This window comes from Ascidia mentula, chromosome 6 (genome assembly GCF_947561715.1).
Source record: "Ascidia mentula chromosome 6, kaAscMent1.1, whole genome shotgun sequence".
In the NCBI taxonomy this organism is placed as follows: Eukaryota; Metazoa; Chordata; class Ascidiacea; order Phlebobranchia; family Ascidiidae; genus Ascidia; species Ascidia mentula.
Window position 1 is genome coordinate 1,669,428 of NC_138571.1, and position 17,391 is coordinate 1,686,818.

At 38.9% G+C, this 17,391-nt stretch overlaps 1 protein-coding gene and 1 pseudogene across 1 annotated transcript; one reads left to right on the forward strand and one right to left on the reverse strand.

The window, feature by feature from the left end:
- LOC145906433 (uncharacterized) overlaps window positions 1–17,391 on the forward strand; it is a 266,709-nt pseudogene that overhangs the window by 199,059 nt on the left and 50,259 nt on the right.
- Window positions 11,522–16,375, reverse strand: LOC145906253 (uncharacterized). Its single transcript, XM_082993679.1, has 5 exons — window positions 16,298–16,375; window positions 15,712–15,844; window positions 15,150–15,612; window positions 12,001–12,245; window positions 11,522–11,916 (listed from the first exon to the last, which is right to left on the reverse strand). Exons 1-5 carry the CDS (start codon window positions 16,373–16,375, stop codon window positions 11,522–11,524), a joined length of 1,314 nt encoding a protein of 437 aa, XP_082849805.1.

Sequence of the window (17,391 nt, forward strand, 5' to 3'; positions counted from 1 at the left end):
TTTTACAACAACATAATTAGATATTTACGACCATAACATGATCCTAACCTCCAAGCTTAAGTTATTTTGTTATTTAGATGGAGTTTCTTGATCTGTCCGGCAACGATTTGACGGATAAAAGTGCTGAGTCATTGGCTGCATGTGTTCACAACATTGAGGTGTTGTGTGCTTGCAGATGTGGCTTCACACAAGCAGGAAAGGATCTCATCACATCAAAGTCGCAAGGATTTGTTTACTTGTAACTTTCCATTCTAGCTTGTAGTTCCTTGAGTTATTTCCGATGAAACATTTGATATAGATTCAACTGAATATCACCACACTACGCTAATTTAATAACGTAACACGTGATGTAATTATAACCAGGATTTACTGTGTGTTACGCATATAATTTGTAAACTCCTCATTTCGCAACATTAATTCTCATTTACATGTGACGTATACGACGTAAACTCGCCAATGAACTGAAGTAACCCCCTGACGCGTTAGGGTTTTTCCCTTATTGCCTGTCCGTGAGGTGGTAAACCTTGACAAAATGAAATTATTCCCCTGGCAAGTTGTGCGCTTGAGCATCAGTGTGTCTCGACCACAATATAACGGCAGTGTTCAAGTAGATGTCAGGGCCTGGTTAACCCTGGGATCGTAAGTTCGATCCTCACTGAGAGCTTGATTTTAAAGATCTCGCTCCGACTTATCGTCAAAAAAACAGTGAACCAATTACCCACATTACAATACAAAAAATCCAGCAAAACTTGCATAATATTTGTGGTTATTTCGGTAACCCTGTTGATTCTTAACTTGTGCGCGATTAAAATTTAGATTTTTTTTATTGGTTTGTGAATTATTTGTGGATTACTGACACGCTGTTCGTGATTTTAGCCGCGCTGCAAGTTGGTTGTCTGTGTCGTCATACTATGTTCTGCATGATTAACTGCACGTGTTAAAATAAATCCAGATAAAAGATATGCATGAATGAACAGGATACAAAGTAGCTGCAGAAGGGGCGAGAATATTGTGTGTTGACGACTTTGAAACTTTCTGTTATAATTTTACCACGTTGGGTGTAGTTAAGTGTTGTCACGTAAATAAAAACCGACTTCGACAACGCAAATATTTTCGACTCGTATAGTTTAAAGTTTCCTTGTAGCTTTTGTGCTTGGCTTGGTGGGATTAAAGTTCGGTAAGTCTTGTTTGTTAGCGGCGCGCAATCACCCCATGATTACAGAAAATCACTTTCTTTCCTCGCGTTCGCACTTATTTTCAACTTTCTGTAATAAAATTCAGTGGCGATCACAGGCAGTTTGAAAGTGCGGAATGATTAAACTTCTGAGTTATCAAAAATCACTGATTCCCGTTACAGTTATTAAATCTTACAACATTTTCATATTCAACAGTTCAGCTTTGTATCAAGTTTATGTAGAGCTTATTCGTTGTGCAAAATTGTTTGAGAGCGCTAAGTTCCCTTTCCACCTATTTTCCTGTCCTTGCTTTCTCATAAAATCTAGATGACGTAATATATATAGAAGACCTAATATATTTATCTAAAATGCAAACAGCGATAATTTCCGTGAATTTGTCGCTGCAAAGTGCCATACTACTAATAATTCGTATTTGATAAAGTAAGCAGGAAAACATGGATATTCTGAACATGAAATTTACATCAAATCTGAAAATGCAGGAAATATACTCAATAATTTAAAGCTCATCAGGCAAGAAAACTTGTTTGGACGACGTTTCGGCCGTTATACAATAGACCTTCATCAGGACAATTAAAGTAAAATGCCAACACGCCGAGTAACGCGTGAAAAAGGCGAAAAAGAAAAACGCAGGAAACATAATTTTAACGAAAATCAGAAAATGCATAAAAATATTCATATATTTTAAAAGTTGTTCTGGTCGTTCAGGGACCCCATGGAACCTTTTCACGGACTCCTTGTGGTGCCACAGGGCGGTAATAAAACCTTTCAGTTCTAGTGCGAATATCATAATTATTATAACTGGTGTCCGTCCTACAGACATTACATAACAACTGCAAAGTGTACTAGTTAGCGGTTTTAAACGGTTGTCGATAGTCATTGGAAGATCTTGGGCGTTCTTCCAGCTTATCATTCTTATATTATGTCTGATTTTAAATCAAGTTCTGTTTGAGGAAATCATGCAATTATTTTTGGTCGTTCGTGGTTGAATTGGTTTTGTTGGTTTCTTTGAATTCCACTACAATAGTACGCTATCCAATACGTTCAATTACTAAAAACTGATTTTTGAAATTGTGACCAATATGAAGTACATCTGTTACCAAGTATGCTGGGGCTGTTGGGACTGCCTCCATGACCTTCAAAAGCTGTTTTATGACGCAACAATACCTAAGATTTCGAGTATTTAAGCATGCTTTGATTTGTTTTTGGCACAATCTGCATTCTACCCAACTTACATATTGTGATTAGATTTTTGCAGTATATCGTCTGCAACTTCATAAGTTCACCATCAATCTTTATGGCAACGCCCAACACCGTAAACAGACAACACATTCCTAGTTGTCCGGTGTGAAAATATTTGACTCCTCATCTTCTCTTGCCACTGATGATACTCATTAAAACAATGACGGATAAAAAAGTCCTCTTTGTAGTAAGTTGCATCGTTTTCGGCCGAAACTTGGGAGTTTTCTCTGCATGGCTCATATCATGAACTTCAGTGTTTATTATGTGTTAATTTCTACAATGCGATTTGTGGACAACTCAGATGGTGGGTGTTTATTGACAAAAATATATTTCGTCTAAAGAACAGTGCCACATCAACAACTGCACTGATGAGACCTTACAGGTCGAAACAGTGCGTGTATACACCCTGTCTCCATCTATCATTGATTATTATGGCTTTTTTGCGCATATAACATATTCGATAAGTTCTACAATGTTTCAATTTTAAACAAACAGCATAAAAAATTCTGACTGAATCATAGAGTCGATTATCAATATGTCTTAAATAACCACTAGTTAGTTTCAAGCACATTTACATATTTCGTTCACCCTTCACCGATTTTACATAGTTTGGTGTTTTGTTGGTCAACATATGCTTTTTACAGCTTTTTGCTGGACAGGAAATTATTAACCATTTAGACTTCCTAAACGCAGCATACTGCTGTCTATTAATATACGTTGTGGGTTTAGTGTAATGATTGGATTTTAAATGTATTATATGGTCCTGTTGTCCTAATCATCAACAAGTTATAAATTTAGCTCATAAAGTTTCTCAGGTCCGATATAAAAAATACTTTGCCCCTTGGACTTGCGATAGCCCGGAATAAAATAATAAGAAATAAAATAATAATCTAAATTGTGGTAACCCGCAATCACTGCAGGGAAATTGCGCATTCGTTACTGATATGTCTTGCGGTGATTGCGGGTTTCCACATTTCGGAATCTGTGCTTATTATTTTATGGAGTCACAAGGAAAACCCGGCACAAAAACGATTCATTCTCTCGCATGAAAGCGTAAACAACCAATGCGAAGCTGACCTTATTTAACAGGACGCAAACAAATAAGTTTCACAACATTCTTGAACAATAAAAAGATTTACACCAGGATAATTTATTTCGAAGTTATATATGTTTACTTTACGTTGGTGAAACTCTTTTTCTCAAACTGTTTCAACACAAAGATAACATTTAATTGTTGACTTTTTACACACGTTGCAGCTGCCAATTCCGAAATATGTTCATCATCAACAGTTGGGGGAATGTAAACACAGCTGTTAATGATGCATAATTACTAGATACTTGGTTTTAAGTACCTGTATAAAATAAATACCGTTGTTGAATAGTTCACATTCCCATTAGATTTTATCTGTAACATTTCCTTACATGTAGTATATTGCTGACCACCGTAATCCCAGATTCCAGTGGATAGACAAGTGGCAGTAGAGGCTCCTGCCAAAGTTAGTATTACAGGATTGCAAATAAACATGACAGCTGTTCCTTCCAAATATTCTGTCATCGGAAACATGACTTCAACGTTGGCCAGAGTCACTGGCGCCAAACAAACTGCAAAGAAAAAATGCGAGGGCGGAAGTCATCAATGTGGACAAAAAAATGATGAGAAATGAATTCCTGAAATGATTTGAGCAAAGTTACGCGAAATCGTGCAAAACGCCTGTAGTTTATTCGGCAACGCATGTAGTTATAACTTACATGCAGTACGTGATTAAACCCGAGCAAACAATGACTTTTTTCGCTTAAGTCAATACCACAAATAGGTAAGCACTTTATTTTCTGCGCAAGTCATTATATAACGAGTACCTCGTAGACATGTAGGTGCTGAACCAGACCAAACAGGTGGATCGATAAATGTTGACTCCGCATTACAAGTGTTCATTGTTGGTCCTGAAAGTTGGTGGCCTGGAACACACCCGTATGTCACCACCTCTGAGAGCTTATACACCGCTTGTGTTGGAATGACGAATTGGTTGGCATCCAAAGGGACGTTTGGACAAGCTGCAAAATAGTTGGTAATAACAGTCCGCTTACGCCAGAACAACTTCATATTGGGTCACCTAATTGGCAAGTGGCAAGTTCCGCTTCGTTAAACATCCAATCACCGTTCGGCAAACACAAATTGATCGTTTCTCCTCCAACAGGAATTTGGTTCGGAAGCACACAAATGTAGGTAACTGTATCGCCTTCCTGATAATTTGGTATGGGTGCACTAATGGTGGGAACAAGTCCCAATGTTGACGGAAGTGCATCGCAATCTAAAGAAGTCACATTGGTTTTGAGATCCACTCATTGCAAGGTTTCTGATATTTGCAATATACCTTTCAGACAAGAATGTGCAACAGCACTCCACGTGAAGTCAGCTTGGCAGGTCGATGTTGGGTTCGTGGGATAAGTACTACTCGAATACCCACTGTTGCATGTGTACGTAACCACTCCAGTGATCGAGTACGTTGGTTGTAAAGGCAGGTATGAGGTATTGGGTACAATTGGTGGAGGAGGGACACACACTGTTTAGACAGAAAAAGGTTTGTTAATGTGAAATGTACAGTATTTTTATTTTTATTTTATTACACTCATGTTATTTTATTCAGCTTATAAACAGACATTAAGTGCAGCTTAACTGCTGTTTTGATGCGGCATGTGTTTAATTCTAAGTTTTGTTTTCCAAATAGTTTTGGCGTACAAATTTTCAAAAAAGTAACTCTAAATTTCGCAGACGAAATGAAATGCACTAAAACCTAATTCTTTTTTTCTTAACTAGTTATTTACCATCCAAACACTCGGGAACTTGGGCCAAGGAGTACATCCAGTTTCCACTGACGCATCTGTTCGTTGTTTGTCCAACAAGTTGTCCAACTTGCCCAGGAGCGCACTCATAAGTGACAACGTCGCCCTCTTTATATGGGCCTGTCCCAGGGTTATAAACGGTGCCGAACTGAAAAGGTGGGTTACCCGTGCATTCTGTCACATATATATATAACCCACGTAAAACCTTTCATAAATAGGAACGTAACTATGGAGACAAGGCGTATTCGTACCGAGGAGACATTGAGGGCCGGGGGTTGGGGTGAACGAGCTATCAGGAAGAACACATGACTGCACCTCATGTACAGGCACATATCCGGCCAAACACGAATATGTAGCAGATGTGCCGTGAGTGTAAGGCGCAGTAGCACCTATGGGGTTTAACACAGGCGAGGATGCTGCAGCGTTATCGGGGTTCGCTGGCAGGGCTGGGCAGTCTGAAATTTTGCAAAGACTTGCATGCAGTGTTATAGCAACCACACAAGCATGTTTGTCAATATACTTACAGGCAATGCATGTTGGTGTTGGTCCGGATAGTGTTGGGGGAGTTCCGGCGATGCAAGTAATTGTCGCTGGCCCATGCAGTGAAAAGTCAGCATTGCATGAAAAAGTAGCGGTTTGAGTTGGCGTGAGGGTGATTAAAGGGGTAACGGCACCATTCGGTATTGACGGCGTTGAAGGACATTCTGCGAAAAAAGCGTCGTTGGGTGTTTTCTTCAGTAGAAATATTATTTTGGTTAATTTAATATACCGGTTGCTGAGCAGGTGGGAGAGGCGTCTATCCATGTGAAGTCGGCTTTGCATTGATTGCTTGTCGACCCGACAGTGTTTTGGCCAGACGGACAACTGTAAGTAACCATGGTTCCAACAGCGTATGAGGATAACGCCGGCATAACACTGACATTTGCAATGGCGGGTGGCGCTGGGCAACCTGTCATACTTCACTTGTTTAAAACGGTCAAACGCTCGAGTCAAGTAGAAAACTGCTTGGGATTCGTGTTTAAATTCCGGCGCGGTCAAAAAAATGCTTTCGGTTACCGGTTTGATCAAAATACAATTAAAATACAAAAACAATTGCTTCTTATCAAAGGGAAAGACAAATATAATGTTCCTGTTGCTGCCACGCATATTGTAATTTAGTTCAACAAGGCTTCCTCAGGGTAATGACATAGGTGCAGCACACAACTAACGCCAAAAAACGTGCCAACACGAAAAAGGGGGATAACGCTAACACCGCTTGTGAAACAACGTGATGTATGAAAAAAGTGGGCGGGAAACAACAGTCACAGTTAGTTATTGTAAAGCACTGGGAAGTTACTTCCCAACTTATTGTGACTGTTGTTTCCCGCCCATTTTTTATACATCACGTGATTTCACAAGCGGTGTTAGCGTTATCATTTTTCGTGTTTCTTTGGCGTTAGTTGTGTGCTGTACCTGTATCATTACCCTGAGGATGCCTTGTTGTTTACAGGCGAAACGTCGGTGAATAAAGTTACGTTTTCTATAAATGCCAGAAGAACAGATTATTAAATTACAAGATAAAGACATCTGATTACAATTCACCTCGTGTACATGTTGGCAAGTTACTTGTGTCCCACGTTGGAACCCCGCCTATATCTTGACATGTTGTGGTAAGACTTCCACCCTGATGGACGTACCCTGAGTCACACGCATATGTGGCGGTTTGACCAACACCAAACACCCCGCTTACGGTGGAATTTGCAACAGTCGGTGGCGAACCGCATTCTTTGAAATTAAAAGTCACAAGAGAAAAGTTTTTTAGTTGTTTAAACATTCGAAAGACAACCGAAGAAAATCTATTTCATAGATTCCCTTTTTTGGAGTCTTTGTGCAAAATATTTTTTTCTTGAATTTTATCAATAATTAAACACACTTTTGCGACTGATTGTCACAAGTGGCCTTCAACAAGCAAAATTTTAATTGTAAGAAGAAAATAAGCCTTTCATGCAACTTTACAAAACTACCAAAAACTTAAACTTTTTCTGAGCATTTGTGCGAATGTTTTTTATTCGCAAGCGAACATCGTGGTCGCCACAAAACTATGTTAACCAATAACATCAATTCCAAATTATTTACACAATAAAATTGTTTGTTGACTTACCAACCACGCAAGTTGGAGCTGTGCTGCTGGTCCAAGAAAAAATGTTGGGTCACAAATGTTGTGGCTAGAACCGACCAGAACAAATCCAATATTGCAAGAGTAGGTAACAGTCACACCACCAAGATGACCAACACCGGTTGGATCGTTGCTACCATTCTCGGAAATTAACGGCAAGGGGGGACAATCTTGGAAGAAATAGTTTTTATTTATGGTCGCAACCATCTTTCTATCTTGAAAACAAATAGGGTGATGATTTACTTGTGTCGCCGCAGGTTGGTTCATCAATCGTCCATTCACCGTTGGTGCAAGTGTTGACCACAGGCCCTGTTGGGTGTCCATTTACGCAGGAGTAAGTGATCGTCTCGTCCTCGACGTAGTCAGATTGTACTGGGAAAGCTGTTGGTTCAGCGGTCGCTGCGCCAGGAACCTCAGGACAGACTGTGTTATGCTTAAAATATTTTTTTAGTTTTTTTTACCAGTAATGCACGACCGCTTGGTAAAGCGTCGACAAAAACACAAAAAAAATGACAGACGGAAAGTTTTATTTTTAATTTTTGCTACCCACGTAGTTTGCACTTGGGGGCTGGTGATCTCCAGTTCAAATTTCCTTGGCAAAGGTTGTTTGCTGGGCCTCTCAAACCATAACTGGAACTGCATGTGTATGTGATTAAAGTTCCAGAAAGAAACGAGGTTCCAGGTAAACTTGCGGCCCCGTTTATTGGCAAAGGGAGGTAGATACATTCTGTAACAAATAATTCACGTAAAATATATGTGCTGTGCTCAATGGCAACATTTTTTTCCACAATTAAGTTTCTCACCGCTTTGGCACGTCGGTGGATTGGCAGGATACCATTGACCGTTTTAGTGGCATGTAAGCTGTGATGGTCGTACCATGATAAATCCAGCAGTTTGACAAGTATATTGGGCAACTGTTCCACTTGGATATGGCGGAGAGGCGAGGGAGGTTAATATGATAAATTGACCCCCTCCACCTGCATAAGGAGTCGGTGGGGCTCCGCAATCTGCGTACAAATTGACCAAAAGTGTTCAACACTGGCTTGAAAAGTTTAGCGCCAAAGTAAACCGATAAGTGTATTTCGTGGAATAATTAATCCTGAATTAGGTACCTTGGTTGCAGACAGGAGCTCCTCTGTTCCATGTTCCACCTGTTTGACATTTTATCGTATCAAACGAGGACACGGTGAAGCCAGATGCACAAGTGTAAGTGATTGTAGCGCCAACCGGGTGGTATGTTGGAGTATCGGGAGAAAATGATCCTTGTCCAATGGTGATAGGTGGAACCCTTGGACAAACTGTGGCAAAAAATGAAAACTATAAATACTGCCATCCGAATTATCGTCATAGCAATTCGTGTAATAAATAGCAAACCAATAATGAAAAGACTTTCACTGACCACTAGCATTGAACGTGGGCGCATCGGGCGGATACCAGTTATCGTTATTCAAGCAGACGAGTACGTCCTCTCCCACCAATGTACCACTCGTGCATGTGTACGTAACGGACGAGTGTAAATAGTTTGCACAGGATTGACCTCTGTCCCGGGGGATGTCGGAGGCGACGAGCATCCTACCAAGTTTTAAGTTAATTGCAAGCAATTGTAAGTAATTGCAAGCAGTTATATATTATTAAACGTCAAGAATTAGTAAAACGACTAATGATGTTCCCAGTTCCAAATTATCCGGCCCGGCCGGATCCGGATAGATATCAATTAAATCCGGCCGGATAATTTGGATCCGGCAGTTTGTTAACACCGATTCGTGTATTTTATCGGTATGGCAAAAATGTTTGATTGCCAAACAGAATGCTATGTTTAGGTTAGCTTATCATGAGTGGAACAAATAAACTTGGGTATTTATTAATATGGTATAACACGTCACGAAAAATCTTAATAACAAACATCCGAAAAATCGGAAGTCGGCGAGTATCACAGACAGAGTCCCCAAAACGAGTAATTTGCAAATGTTTGTCCTTGTATTTGAGCCCTGAGATTTTTTCAGTTTGGAGAAAATTTTATCATGTGAAACAACAAAAATGACGTCACATGTTCGACAGAAAAAACATAGAAATCACAACACATTTTATCCAAAGCTAACTTCGGGTACTTTCCCCAATTGGTGTCCACAAAGTTGTGGAATGCGGTCAACGGTTAAAGTGGGTTTAATTATTAAATTATTTGTGGTCTGTTATCTGAAATAAAACTCAACACATTTTAGTAAATATCTCATTTCATGTTCTGGCAAAATGTGTATTTAAAACTTGTATTAGGTGGCAAAAATTTCGTATATCTAAACTCTCTGAGGTGCAAAATACTTGGAGTTAATTAATTTCAATAAGAAAGCCAAAGCTAACATGCTATTGATCATTTTACGTTAGTTGGTATTGATAATTTTACATTCTAGTACTGATGATGACCCAGTTCGATTTCGAAATCTCTTCTAACTTACGTAAAATGACCAATCGCATATTATACTCTCTAAGCTTGTTGATTATATAAACTTATTACTGCGGGTAAAAACTATGCGATATTTTATTTTTTTTAAATCCTCACTTAAAGTGCATGTGACACGGAAAATTAAAACACATTAATAATTAAACTAAGAGATGTTCATAACTTTAAAACATTTTTGGCGAAAAAAGTAGCTTGATACGACGACTAGATACACCTGAACAAAGTCGCACTTTTCCCGCTGCGAACGAAATCGTGCGAAAGCGAGATTATTGTTAGGTGACGTCATAGAAGGCGCTTTGGTCGTGCGAGTGCTGGCAGCAAGCCTTATGCATAGGAATGGAAAACATTGTAAAACTGGTTTAGTATAGTTTTGCATTAAACAGTGCACAACAAGTGAAAAAGTGGAACAAACTGATATCGATGTTAATTTTAGCTGCAGACAGATGGCCGCTGTTTCGACCTATTAATCCGCTGTTTCGACCTATAATATTTAGTTGTGTAAAAATAAAACAGTTACTGGGACAGGGTGTTCTTGTGGTTAAAGCATTTATGATCGCTAACGTGATACATGGACTTTTGAAAACACGACAGAGACGAACCGACAATTAAATTTGTTGACGCGAGCGCCATGTATAGCGTCTAATTCGCTGCAGTGAAAAAGGTTTACGATTTTTGGTTTTCGCTACGTTTCGTGCAGTTTTCTACATTTTTTAGTTGACGTAGAACCGAAAACCTTTGGATATATGTTTGTTGTAGATGTACCTTTAGTATTACGCAAAGTTGCCATGGCCGCGTCAAATACACTTACCCCGTTGAACCAAATTTACCATAACATGCTAAAATTCCTACTAACAACTGTCCTAGTGACGCAAGATAGGACAAAAAAAGGAATTTCCAATCAAAGAAACACATTTCAAATCAAACTCTGATATCAATTTTGTTTGATTACTTCCGTTGTTTATTTAAAGCACTCCTTATTACACATATGTGCACAACACATCGCAATATGCTTTTGTTTTTCTTTTGTTTCTTGCACTCACGTTTTATCAAATTTCCCTTGTTGTTTATTTCCGCACTATAGTCGTATTCTATGTTTGGCACATTCCGTAGCGATCCATTGGTTCACGTGCAAGTCGTTGATTGGTTAATTGGTCGGTGCAAGTAGTGCTGTGTGTATGACCCGTTAGTATTGAGATGGGCGTCGCTCTGTACGGTTGTTTTTAGTGTTGCCAAACAAGTAGTTTGCATCGGAGGGTTTATTGGCGTTTACTGGTATTGTATGTACGTTTTATCGTCAGTTTTGGTTCTTTCATTAAAGAGACACCCATTTAGTGAAACCAGTATGAGGTATTTTGGCTTTAGTGGTGAGCCGTTACTGCAGGGTCCGCCCCTTTTCTGAATTAGGGCGGCAGCGTTGGGTCGCCGAAATAATTCCGTGACAAATATCTCCATTATAACTTGAGTATGGTTTTTCTTTGACTGTCTCAATTTCCAATGTGATTTATTTAGGAATCTAAAACAAATCCACTCTAAAACAAATTTCCAATGTGATTTATGTAAGAGCCTACACTGAAGAAAGCTTTTAGATGGATGTTAGACTTGTAATATATCTCCAATATGAATTCGGATATGGATTCACATTTGTTGGTGAACTTTCTTTACGTGTGAATAAAAAAAAGAATTCTTGCTGAATGTTTTTGAACATAAAGTGCACTTGTAAGGTTTCTCTCCAGTGTGAATTCGTTCGTGTGCCGTTCGATGGCTTGATCTACTGAAAGCTTTATCACAAATCTTACACTTAAATGGTTTCTCTCCAGTGTGAATTCGTTGATGGATTTTCAAATCTGAGCTACTTTTGAAACATTTTTCGCAAAATTCGCAACTGAAAGGTCTATCTCCATTGTGAATTCGTTCGTGTGCGGTTCGATAGCTTGATCTACTGAAAGCTTTGTCACATATTTTGCACTTGCACAGTTTCTCTCCAGTGTGCATTCGTTCATGTATCGTTCGAGAGCTTGATTTGCTGAAAGCTTGATCACAAATCTTACACTTAAATGGTTTCTCTCCAGTGTGAATTCGTTGATGGATTTTCAATTCTTGACGAGTTTGGAAACATTTTTCGCAAATAATGCATCTGAATGGTTTCTCTCCAGTATGAATTCGTTCGTGTGTAGTTCGATAGCTTGATCTACTGAAAGCTTTAGCACATCTGTTACACTTAAACGGTTTCTCTCCAGTGTGAATTCGTTCGTGTGTAGTTCGATGGCTTGAATGGCTGAAAGCTTTATCACAAATATTACACTTAAACGGTTTCTCTCCAGTATGAATTCGTTGATGGACTTTCAATTGTTGGCGAATTTGGAAATATTTTTCGCAAATATTGCATCTGAATGGTTTCTCTCCAGTATGAGTTTGAACGTGTTTGCTTAGATGGCTGTTCCTGGTGTATGCTTTAGAGCATAATGTGCATTTGTAGGGATTCATTCTTCAAACTTCGTCAACGTAATATTTCTGATAATTTGTTTCTTAAATATCAGTATGGTTCGTCACTGATGCTACAACAGCTTTTCTGTTTCTGTTTGTATTTCGTCTTTCTTATACTTCACATGTATTTATTCCCAAGTATTGCGCGCATATAAAAAGTTTTTCGCTGTGAAGCAAGTATATTCTCATAAACCATAATAAAGACAAAAACTTACTTTTACTTGTGATTTCAATAATAATATCAGCTCGCAAAACAAAATCTTGCATTTAAAATATAAATTAATCTCTCAATTCACCATTTGTTTTGTCTCTGTTTGTTGCATTGTCGGTTGTGGCAAATATTGAGTTATTTCAATCTCAACTGCTTAAAAACACTATCCAATCACTATTGTCTTTCCCTTTTTAAACTGCAAACTTAGCGCCACCTTCTAATCTTCTATGTGTAAAATAATTTTGCTTCTATTAAACGGTTGTTACGCGAATTCTTTCTTGCCTTGAACGAAGTGATTTTAAATGAGGCCAATGTACCTCCACATGCTCGGTGTCAACACTGTTACGCTTACCCGAGGTTCACACAGTTCCATGCGTAACTTTCACGTAGTTTGGTGACTAGTTGGCCACAAACACCACAGCTTTGCTGGACAGGAAGTTATTAATCCTTCACACTTAGTTCCCACCACGGCATGCATACAGTTGCTGTTATTGTGTGGTCTGTAGTAATGGATCAGCCACACGTGTTTTGCACGTATTATGTAAAAGCATTGGGCGATATTTTAGCATTCAAATATTACGTTTTCAACCACGTAAAGCCCCAAAGAAGACAGAACATTTAGATGCGATTTTCAAACAAACGTAGAAGTGATGCAGAATCCACAATCGAACTCATACTGGTGGAAGAAATGTAAGCGACTAAGATACGCTGGAACTTACAACAAGAGAATCTAAACGAATTGAAAGGTTTTGTAATGAGTTCGACTGTTTGCTTCCCATAAAAAATGACCAGCGATCTCCACTATAGGGTGTAGAATGTTTAACCACCAGTAATCTTACTGACCAGAAAATGGTAGATTGACGTAAGATTCCAAAAAGAAATAATGTTTAAACAAGTTAAATATTGGTGATGTATATTGGAAATGCAAGGATTAAAACGCCCCAAAAATAAAACGGTGATAAATTGTTTATTTTTCGTTTATTATTTACTTCTGTCAATAAAGCTATTCTGGTTTATAGAATGTTTAGCAACATATTTGCTTTAGCTTTCTTGTTCAAAAAATTAAACTCCAAGTATTTTTCAAGTTGTTGTGTTATGCAAAAAAGCCCACCATAGTATATGCTGATAAAGTATAGAATGCAAATGTTCAAAAAAATCAATTTACATCAATTGTGTTCGCAGAAGCAGTACGTATGCGCCGCCAAAACGAGGTAGACAAGGACTTCATCCACAGCATTGAACGGTTGAAGCAAAAATTTCTACGGTCTCATTTCCCCAAGTAGATGACATCAGATGTCGTAGCAACAGCGGCCAACTGGAAACAACGGCTTGGCCCCGCAACACGGAAAAGTCCCACAAAAGGGTAGTATGGGCCACTACATTTCCAAACCAATTAAAACTCTCCACAAATGAAAAAGCTCTTAAAACCTGCAGCTTCCGTCACTTTCAAGCGACCAAAAACTCTTGTTTTGACAATCCACTGTGCCCTTGCACTTGGAAACACACAGGCTGGTGGGTATTCTCGACCTTGCGGAAAATGCGCATTATGCAGCGGCCGAAAGAATTTTAAGACAAAGGTTCACTCTACCACCTCTATCACTATCCTTTTCCACCACACTATCCCTCTACGACAAAAACTTACATGGAATTCACACCGTTCCACATGGCAAGCAGGACGTTTTAAAGATGCCATAGGGGACAAGATGGCGCTAGTAAAACACTATCAAAATAAGCACCCTATCATATTTAAAAGCAAACCGGACATTGCAGATTGTTTTACTGCAATTTTCGTCCAAGAACCTCCCACGGTCCTTATGGATAATTGTGAAGACAAATGGTTAAACGACCTCAGGGCGTGAATAAACATTCAGCCTATGATTTTCCCCCCTCATGAAATGACCATTTTCGCGCTCTTCCATCTTTTTGTCTTCATTTCCATCACTGTTTTTGTATTTTGTGTGCTTTATTGCGTAATCGCCTTTTCGCTGTTCTACGTCACTACCCTTGCTCCTCCACCTATTTTGGCGTTTGGCCACAAACACCTTCAGTGCAGTCTCTCCTCGCTTCTCTTGCTACCACAGCGGCGTGTCGCAGAAAACAGTTTTTATCGTTTTAATCGCATTTGCTTTTTGTCTTGGCAGTCCCGAAAGTGGACTTGCTGTTGAGTATTTTGTTTTTGTTGAGGTTTTTAATTTTTTATTGCTATTCTGCTTTAGATAGAAACTGAAGATGCCAATAGGCGAACTTAATATTTCTGTAATAAAGATCTAACACTGATATTGGTACTGATCGCTCTAATATTACATTTCGAAAGATATCTTCATTATAACTTGAGTTGGTATTTCTTCGTCTGTCTAAATTGAAGAATCTAAAACAAATCCACTCCAAAACAAATTTTAATGTGATTTATGTAAGAGCCGAAACTGCAGAAAGCTTACAGACAGATGATACACTTGTGATATATCTCCAATATGAAATCGGATGTGGATTTACAATTCTTGGTGAATTTTTGTTACGTGTGTATTTAAATTAGAATTCTTGCTGAATGCTTTTGAACAAAAAGTGCACTTGTAAAGTTTCTCTCCGGTGTGAATTCGTCCATGCTTCGTCCGAGAGCTTGATTGGCTAAAAGCTTTATCACAAATCTTACACTTGTAAGGTTTCTCTCCGGTGTGAATTCGTTCGTGTGTCGTTCGATGGCTTGAATGACTGAAAGCTTGATCACAAATCTTACACTTAAATGGTTTCTCTCCAGTATGAATTCGTTGATGGCTTTTTAAATCGGAGTTACTTTTGAAACATTTTTCGCAAATTTTGCATCTGAAAGGTTTCTCTCCACTGTGAATTCTCAGGTGATTTGTTCTTTTGCTTGCATCAGTAAAAGCTTTGTCACAAATATTACACTTGTAAAGTTTCTCTTCAGTGTGAATTCGTTCGTGCCTTTTTCGAGAACATGATACGCTGAAAGCTTTATCACAAGGCTTACACTTAAATGGTTTCTCTCCAGTATGAATTCGTTGATGGATTTTCACTGTTGAGCGAGTTTTGAAACATTTTTCGCAAATTTTTGTATGACTTCATTTGTACGACTTCATTCTTCACACTTCGTTAGAGTAACTGTTTAGGTCACTTCTGTTCCAAACGTATGAGTGTTTCGCCAGTGATTGTGATCTATGATTCGTAAAAACTTCTTTCTTCTGTGAATCAACAAAATTCTCATGAACCACAAAGGAAAGTATTAATACGTTGAACCTAAATCCTTCCTGTAAAACAATAAACATTAATATATGTAAAATAAAAATCTTGGCGTTAAAATATACATTAATCCATTCAATTTTACCACGCAGTAATATTTCATGCAATGTAATGATTGGCAGGATCGCCCCTTGCTTGGCGATCACAGCTAACGTATCGCGATCATGAGATTTTCAGGCTTGTCAGCCCAGACATTGCAGCCCAGCTGGATCAGCCACGACCCTGGAGTTACCAGGCCCAACGGTCTACCAATTGTGCTACAGGAGCTCAGTGGTTTCACGGGATATATTGTGGCCTAGGTACACGAGTGCGCAAACGGACAACTTGCCAGGCAACCTTCACATATACGTAGGGGATATTACTGCGTTATCTGATACGGTGGTAGAGTAATTCCGCGCAAATGTTGGTCTAACAAGAAATGTCATGCACATACATTGGTGTAGGGTTGGGTGACAAAAAACCTTCGTGATGCGCATTACGCTGCTCAAAGATAAAATATCTTTGCTTCCTTCAACGAAGATTTCATCGAATTCGGTCATTAGAAAATAAACTCTCAAACCTCATGCTCATAACACAATCTGTAGGAAATTACAGCTACACCGGGTGACAAAGTTTTTTCAAACTTGATCCACATACAAGTCTGTGCAAAATTGATAACTTAGTGCATTTTAAGAGTTAGGTGCGAATAGGGCAGCCACCTGTTGTCTTTAGTTAAATATTCAAATTGATATACTACACTAAATAATAGCGTTCATATTCACACAGATACAGTTACATGTTCACACATTTCCATGCACAACTTGTGTCTTTTTGGCGTGAACACTGTGCTGACATTTTGGACAGGAAATTATTAATCTTTCCTGTAAAATAGCAATAATTTCAACCAGTTGCGTCTCAAATGAAAGTTACTGTTTCAAGCATTACAACCTCCACGTGATGTGCTGAGTGCGGCAGTTTTAGGTGGTCGTGTCTTACTAGTCTTAAACAACGAACTAACAACAATTTCTGCTAAGAAATTGTAACTGACGCTGCCAGGCATATTTGATTGCTGAATACTGCCCTCCTGGCAAACTTTACTATATCGACGTTTCTCAACTTTTCGGCTGTTATGCAGCAACCTTCATCAGGAGGTAACAAATGTAAGTTAAGCAAAGTGGACACAGTTGAGGTACACAAACAAAGAAAAAACGCCACGAAAGGAAAGAAGAAGTGAAAAAAACGATAAGAAAGGTGCGAACACACCTGCACTGTACAATTATCAGTAACCGCACGGGTTATCAAGGTTTTTGGAGTGCGCGATATTTAACGGCAAATTTCCTTGCAAGTGTCGATACACCAGTGGAAACAGAGTTTGCTTTTTGTCATTGAGTGATGACGCATGCGTATTAATGTTCAATGACTAAAACATCCTCTTATACCTATCGGATTCGCGTTCCAAAATGATCGTCCTTGTAAAGTCTACCGCATGTCCTGTTCCCTGAGGTGGTTGCAGCGACGTATACATTGGGGAAACTAGCCGTGCACTAAAAACAAGGTTAAAAGAGCACCAGAGGGA